The sequence below is a fragment of the Ostrea edulis genome, chromosome 2, assembly GCF_947568905.1.
Source record: "Ostrea edulis chromosome 2, xbOstEdul1.1, whole genome shotgun sequence".
Classification (NCBI taxonomy): domain Eukaryota; kingdom Metazoa; phylum Mollusca; class Bivalvia; order Ostreida; family Ostreidae; genus Ostrea; species Ostrea edulis.
Genome location: NC_079165.1, coordinates 105520614 through 105529296, shown reverse-complemented (window position 1 = coordinate 105529296; position 8683 = coordinate 105520614). Strand labels below are relative to the sequence as shown.

The window sequence follows — 8683 nt, the reverse complement described above, 5'->3', positions numbered from 1 at the left end:
TATAATTATATATATTTATTGTATTCTTTATTATATCCTATCATATTCTGTATTATTCTATCAGACAGGGTGCAGGGATTTATCTAGGTTGTTTTTACTACCTGTAAAAGGTACCTTTCCCCTTTGGCAACAAATGGATATTTCCCCTTCCACGGATAAAAAATCCCCTTCATTTGTAAAAACTTCACAAAATTGTATGAGAATTTTCAACAAAAATCATTTTTATATATTATAAGTCATTTTCTGTAATTGTCAGACTCTTACAATTTAGATAAAATGAGTACAATCAATCAATTTATATGGCTGTAATAATCTGTGGATATTATATTCCATGGATGTCCCCCATCTCATGGAAGATCATGACTGCATTCTCAAAAATTTCCCATAAATATAAAATGGGTAGTAACATCTAAATGCTGGATAAAACCCTGGGGTATAAAGGAATGTAAGCATGATTCGATCTATGTAACAAATGTACAAATGAATAAATAATTGTAGATAACGAGTGCTAATAATGATAATGCACTTATATGGGATTAAATATTGGGAGCTGTATGTTTTGTTTTATTTTTCAGGTGTACATACTGAGCTTGGCCATGCCGAGTTGCAGTATGTATTCAGGGATAGATCATGACTACTTTATTTTTTCAGTAAGTGTAATTATAATTACTTTGAAGGGATTTCAGTAATGTTAGAATTATATCATTGATATTGACAGACACTATTTGAATTCAATTTAACCACCATCATTCTTGAATATTATTTTATTGCATAAATTAATGATGTATTCCTATTCACAGGAAAATAGGCCACAAATTCCAATCCCGGGTAGTGAAGAGGTTTTACATTTAAATGACAACTTGACGACAACAGAATCGAATGTCACACAAGAAATTAATGTAAGCAGTGTTTACGTTATGGATTATCTAAAAATAATAACATTTATTAATGTACATGTATTACTATTGATAATGTTTTAATACATGTGATATTTCTAGAAAAAATTAATAACCTCTATTAAGAAGATGGGATACCCAAATAAAAATTAATACCTACTAAATATAAACCTAAAGAATACATTTGTAGGATGTTTCTTTTGTCAATAAAGATTATATGAAGCTCTATAAATAAATATCTGTAAAATTACAGCTTGATAGTATTGTGTTGGAAGAAATTTCCTTGAACATGAAGGAGGTAAGTTATTTCAAAGACTTTATCATGTATCAACCATATCATTAGCTAACATGAGCTGCATGTTTGTGACCTTGACCTTGGAGTTTTACCAAAATTTCAAAACTGTAATGGAAACTTGAACCTTGCTCATAACTGTTGATTGATCAGACTCTCATATTTTATATAGATGCATTCATAACAGTAACTGAACAACGTACAGCAAGGCCAAGTTGACTCATGTGAGCAATGTGGCCTATTGACCCTCTTCTTTTTCTAATAATTGCAGTTTACTTAGTTGCTTTCCAACGGAGATGTGGGTATAGCAACTTGTGTATCACATGCAATTTTAATGATTCGAACCATTTATTGTACGTCTTAACTATTATATATTACAATGCATCTGTTTTATTTTACTGGCATTCATCTTTTTATATGTAGGCTGATGATTTTAATGCAGTGTTAAAGGAAAGCATCAATGTTGACTTGGAAGTTGAACAACAAAGTAGGTATTTTACATCGTTTGGTCTACAGAGAAATCCCACAATAGGAGATGGTAACTGTCTTTTCCGGGCAATTAGTTTTTCCCTTTATAGTCATCAAAATAACCATCTTCAACTCCGAAATCTGGCTGTGGATACACTTAGAGGTAATGTAGGTTTATTTCAAAATTATTTTCTTGAAGACAGAGGTACCCCTGAGGAGCAAATTAATGTGTTAAGTCAGCCTAATACTTATGCAGGCCAGGAGTCTATTTTAGCTTTGTCAATGGCTTTGAATATAAATATACTGGTAACGTTTGGCAGTGACACACTTGACAACCCAGTCACTACTTATGAAAATACATTTTCTGATGGTGAGCAACCTCAACAAACCATCCATATTGTGTGGCGGCGAGCAGGTGGAGGTCATTATGAATCTGTGACAGAGAAAGGATCTGTAGACCTACCCAGATCAGATTCTGTAAGAATTGAAGGTCAAGGTCATGGTGGTAATACAAGGCCATTGCATACAAACTTTTCAAGGCCTGTGGATATGGAAAAATTTATGAAGAAATCACCTACGGCAAAATCTACACTGCACTCATATGTAAAGTCTGAGGACAACATCAATATTCAGACTGAGGGAAGCAATACATTGCTGTGCCCAAAATGTAAAATATCTCTTAAATCAAGAGCTAATTTAAAGAAACATATGAATAAATTCCATTCAGATAAGTGTGTTTCTCATACAAGCAAATCCAAGAATAAGCTTCAGGCATGCATGATATCTACATGTCAAATGAAGTTCCAATCAGTAGACCAACTTCTGGAACATGCTATCAATGAACATAATGCTGATATAAAAATAGATCATCGTAGTTTTGACAATTTAGATCAGTTTTCAGATTTTCGCAGTAAGGAGGAACTGTCATCTAATACAAGGTTTGTGCGGAGGTCTCGTCCCCAAGTTAACAAGAAAGGAGAAAAGACGTATTCATTAGTATGTCATCGTAATGGACCGGTAAGATCTCACCAACCAAAGGGAGTGCAGGTCAAGACATCACGAAAAAACAAAAAAGGTCATTGCCAAATTAGCAGATTGTGTCCTGCACGGCTATCTATCTGTGAAGGACGCGATGGGAAAGTTACAGCTAAGTATGTAAAATCCCATACTCATTCATTGTCATTTGAACAATGTAAGTATTTACCTATTCCTGATAGTTTAAAGTCAGAAATTCTTAATATGCTTGCGCTCAAAATTCCGATTACAAATATCATGGACAAAGTTCGAGAACACTTTAGTGACAGGAATAGCAGGGATAATTTAGATGATTTAAAATATTATCATCTTATAGACAGAAAAACTCTCCATGGGTTAAAAAGAAAACTAGCTGATCCAACTGTTATTCAAGACAGCAATGATGCTTTGTCCACAGCTTTAAAGGTAGAGGCTTTGAGTCAGGAATCATTTAATTCAGTTTTATTATTTAAACAACAGGGAAATGAAGATCCTTCCAAAAGACTCAACAAAGAAGATTTCATTTTGGCCATCATGACAAAGCAACAACTGGAAATGTATAAGAAATTTGCAAGCAGAATTTTATGCATGGATTCCACCCACAAAACAAACAGCTATTCCTTTAAGCTTGTGACACTTATGGTATATATCTTAAAAACTAATGTTCACATCAGATTCAAACTTTCTTTATATATCTTATGTATAATGATTTGAGCACCTTTCATTTTTATTGAAATTCATTAACTTAACATTCAACGAAGTTATCAATATTTTAATTATGTCTCTCCTCTTCTATGGGGAGACATATTGTTTATGTACTTTCTGTCCATCTGTCACAAAATCTTGTGATCTCTTCTCCTCCTAATAGTGATTTAGTGTGTTGAGTAACTTTTATTCCAATGAAACATGAACAATGTTGAAAATCATGTCTTTGTGGTCCTGAGGTATACAATATTTCAGATATGCCCCTATATCAATGATCCCAGATGGAGTATTAGGCCCAGTCATCACATATTTCATGAATATTTACATTTCATTGAACAGATGGCAATGGAGATCCTGATCCTGAGTAATGGTAGATGGATTTTGGAGCTTTGACATCATGTCAGTCCAGTAGTAGACTGACAATGGCATATATAGGCTTTAACATTCAAGCCTTAGGCCAGTGTCAATAGATTCATTTATCCTCTTCCATGAAACCAAAGTTTAGGAGCTTACTAATTGCATACAGTTTTTGGTGATTTTGGATGGATTATTTTGGTACAACACATCATGCAAGGTATAATGTTGAAATAAAGACATAAAAGTAGAGGTAAGAGACTAAATATGTGTTTGTTTACAAGAAATTTCAAATGAAGATTTTGATCAAAGTTTGTCTTCTTCATTTCCTTTGATACATCATATTACTTTCTTATGGGGTGGGTGTAGAATCAGTTGGAAATTTCATGAATCATTATTTGATCAGGTGAGCATTGTGGCTATTGGGCATCTTTTGACTTTAACTGTTTCCCAACTGATGATGCCCGGACAGTTAAAGTCACTAGTTGTCAAAGTGTATAAAGCTTTTAAATTTTAATAACATCTTCAGTATATTGACATTATTATTTGGGGGGGGGGGGGGGGGTTGGGGGGGGGGGGGGGGGGTTGTCAATAAAGCCTTTACACATTTAGTCAGCTTTTCAAAGTATAACCTGCAGGACTACCAAAAGGAAATTACTTCTCTTTTTATTTTAAAATTTATTCAAATATGCAGGGTAAACAAAACACATTAGGTAACTCTAAACCACATGCATACTCAGTACCAATGACAATAAGTCTTAGAAACCTTGTATTCACAACAATTAACATTTCAAATACAATAAATCTTCTGTAGTAATAAAAATATTATGCATGGAACATGAGTTACCTGATGTACATGTAAATTGGTATAATTGCACCTGGAATTATGTATATGTGTTAATAATACATGTACTTTAAAACTTTTAACATTTCATATTGTAATCTTTATCTGTATATTGTCATTTTTGGATATTGGTGCAATCATACCATTAGTAAGGGCAGAAACTCTCATGACAAACTAGATCTATGAGGAAATTCAACTTATATTATGAAAAGTACTGCACTGACCATTGATTAAAAACCTAGCTTTTACATTTATTAGATATTTAAAGAAAAAACAATGTCTGCCGTGTCATGCGGGTCTTGGGGAATTGTTTGAATTAATGACATTATGATATTTATTGTTTTGGCATAAATCATTTCTTGCATTTGTAGAAATTGTCCTTAAAGTGGTATCATGGTACTGATCTTTTTCAATTTTCTAGTATTGACTTGTATGAAATTTGCTATTCCTTTGAAATAGTATTTACACTGTAAAATGCATGTATCATTTAATTTCATTTGATCTGGGTTTACTTACAATTGCATTGATTTTTCAGAAAATTTGCATGCCCTTTGACGGAAATAGGACTTGACCCATAAATGGATGTGCTGGAATCTGCATTAGAGAAACTGTATCGAGACTATCCTATGTTTGAACAAGATTTTGCACTGTGGAACATATACTCATACTTTAGTTTACTAATTAAAAACTTATACATGTATAATATTTAAAAAGAATACATTGTTATGTGCACTAGTGTGATTTTGGGTTAATAAATTTATTTTGTTTTATATTTGTGACTGATGATTACTCTTAAATGTATTTCTTAATAAAGAAGTAACCACTTCAAGGATTGATTTCTTTCATGCATCAAAATGGGATATTTTATAACATAGCATCAAGAGTTGTCTTCCTTGAATGTGTTGCAGCAAATTGCATATTGGTAATAAAGGGAATTGTATATATATGGAATGGGAAATATTAATCTTTTTAGATTTTTAAAAAAATTTTTTATCAATATTATTTTTGACACAAGGGGAAAGGTACTCAATGAGATATTTTGCAATGTGGTACATGTATATCAATATTGAACTTCATAACATATCATAATAAACTTTTTGACCTTAGAAGAAAGTTGTCTTTAAGAAAAGTAATTAATTTATTATTGTTATATTTAATACATTTCAAGGCTGTGCATGTGTACATTTCACATTGCAATATTCTGCACTGGGGTATTAGACTCTGCAAACCTAATTCATGAGTTATGGCTGTGTGGTGGTGCTTTAGGAAATTTTCAGTCTTTTTGCATGGAGGTTCACTATGATTTTTAGGGTGTTGTATGGAATCTCCTTGGTTGTATATGGAAGCTCATTCTCATCTATTTTGATATATTTCTCATAGGTTATCACACTCTCAGTTTTGCTCCCTTATATCTTTGTTATCAAATCATTTACTTGTTATTATTTATTCAATTATTAACTTATTTTTATACCTCTTATTCCTACCTGGGAATCTCAGAACCTGGGTTGAATAAAACAGGACCAGTCATTGTACATTTACATATTTAGTGAGCTGGGTCTGTTCCTTCGTATTACTTCATTAAGTTTAAAGTAATTTTACCATTCATTTATACTTTGGGCACACTTGGTACACTCTGAGGCCATAGTCACACTGGTTCCCGTTATAGCTGTCATTAACAGCAAGTTGATTATGATATAAGAATAACAAAATTCAATGCATATAATGAAAAATCTTGGTTAACTGTTACAAATGTTTTGAAATTTATTTCTGCCAAGGAGTTCCTTATACACTTTACATTACTCTTTATGTGTATCAATCTATTACATCTTCTCAGTTTATTACATTTCTTGTATGCTGTAGAAAAAAGAATCTCAGTGTCTTGAAAAAGGCTAGCTGTTATAGTGAACATCAAAGGTCAACTCTTAAAAAATCTATGTAATGAGTCATTAATGGGCAAGGATATAGGACATGTGGTTCTGCACTTCACAGGGCCAGCTGAAAGAATGCTGTGGTAGAAACTGGTTTCCATGAATAATGAGGGATAATCCCATCTCTGTTAAAGTGTTCCTCTTTAAAGATTTTGTGGGAGATTAAAATATTTTTTTTTCAATGCACAAAGACCCTGCTTTCTGTAAGCTCTGGTGAGAGACTGGTACATATATTTTACATACATATTGCATGGACCTAAAAGAATATGTTGATGGTATCCCAGTTGTTCTACTGGGTAAGCACTCCCATTCTGTCCATCTTTATTCAAGCATTATAAACCAGAGAGGGAACACTGAATTTTGAGGAGGATTTTCCGCTGTTTTTGCATTCAAAGTTTTTTTTTCACATGCAAATTAAGATAAATATTGCCTCCCCCCCCCCCTTTTCCGGCTGAATTAAAGGACTAAGCACCCCCCTTCCTTTTTAAAGCCCCCCTCCCTTTTTGGGGGGTTTGATTGTCAAGAATTTTACATGAATTCACCTTTGCCCCCCCCCCCCCCCCCCCCCCCCCCCCCCCAACCGCTAGGTGCCTGATACCCTTCGTGCAACAACAAAAAAATATTCTGATATATCTATGATTAAAGAAAAAAATATAGCCTACCAAATTAACTTTATCATTATTAATTTTTTTAATTCATATGTAATTAGATATGAAAGGTATTTTAGATTTAATAGAAATTACTTTATTATTATTATTTTTTTTTATCCGAATACGTTAATAATTATTCCGGAAATATATTATCTATTGGTGACGTTTCACCCAAGTACGTATAATCTCGCGAGAATACCGCTTGTTTTCATCTGCCCGTGTAGCACATTCTTGGTAAAATGGGTAGTAAAAACCGGGCCGGGCCGGGTCAGATCACCATCGTAATCCGAATTTTTATTTTTTAGTTTTCTTCGTTATTTTATTTTCGTTTGGTGTGAAACTTCTTAATCATAATCTGGATGATACATTGGATCTTTACTACAAAAATTACGGCATAATTTTGCTTAACTGTGAAAATATCAATGTTTGTTTATTTCAGGTTGGTAAAATGGGTAGCGAGGAAAAATACACATTTTTCTGCGACTACGATTGAACTATGTAACACAACAATGAAACTACACATGATTTAGATAAATATTTATATGATAATTTATCACCAAAATGCTGTAGCACTTGTTATGCGAGTCTTATATATTTAATATTCACGATTTATTAAAACCCGGGCCAAAAGGAAACCGGATACGGTAACCCGGGCCAGATATTTTCTGAATAAAATGAGGATGTTAGCTATCACGTGCACGATCTCATGAAACGTGACATTGCACGGTTGTTACCACTTGGAGGTATCCTCATAAGAACCATCTTTTTAATTTAAATTTTAACTATCATTAAGTTACTTACGACTGCGTATGAATTCGTGTCAATTTAACCTAGCAGAAAAAATAAAAATAATCGTTTCTACGATTTTTGTAAATGGTAGAAACGATGTAAAAAGTCGTTTCTACGATTTAGAAAGTTGTTTCTACGAATTAGGAAATCGTAGAAACGATTTAAAAAGTCGTTTCTACGATTTTTAAGTCTCGGTTAACATTGCAATTGCTTGTCGTCTGTCATCGTGCGTTAACAATTCAACATTTTTAACTTCTTGATAAGTATGATCATTCCAATTCCTTTCAAATTTGGTATGAAGCATCTTTGGGACAAAGGGGACATAAATGGTAAATTTCAGGATTCCTACATCCCTTGAGCCTTAAAGGCAGGGCAAAAACTGCCACAAAATTGAATAATTTTCAACAATCTTCTTCTCTGCCACCACATATATGTAAGAAAAACTAAATCGCATATACAGCCCATGCGTCGAGCAAATTCATACAGCTGTATATAGTTATCAAACTCTTTTTAAAATATGGCGGGAAAAACTCTTATTCATGATGTAATAATGCTATGAAATTAGAAATAACTTTGATTTAATTTAAGGTATTACATGTATAATGAAAGGATAATGAACAATTCTGAAGGATTTAGATCAACGTAAATGTTTATTGTTAAATAATGATGAAAGTGAAGCAGATGAAATTCACATGACTGGTAAATGATTAGAAGCTGACCTTTTTGCATTTAAGACTTTTTGG

General features: G+C 32.9%; 1 protein-coding gene across 1 annotated transcript; it reads left to right on the top strand.

Annotated features, from left to right (window-relative positions):
- The first annotated feature begins 596 nt into the window (after positions 1 to 596).
- On the top strand, positions 597 to 3768 carry LOC125665346 (uncharacterized). Its single transcript, XM_056153567.1, has 5 exons — positions 597 to 650; positions 801 to 899; positions 1150 to 1194; positions 1612 to 3312; positions 3715 to 3768. The coding sequence occupies exons 1-5, from the start codon at positions 597 to 599 to the stop codon at positions 3766 to 3768; spliced, it is 1953 nt and encodes a 650-aa protein (XP_056009542.1).
- The last annotated feature ends 4915 nt before the right edge of the window (positions 3769 to 8683 follow it).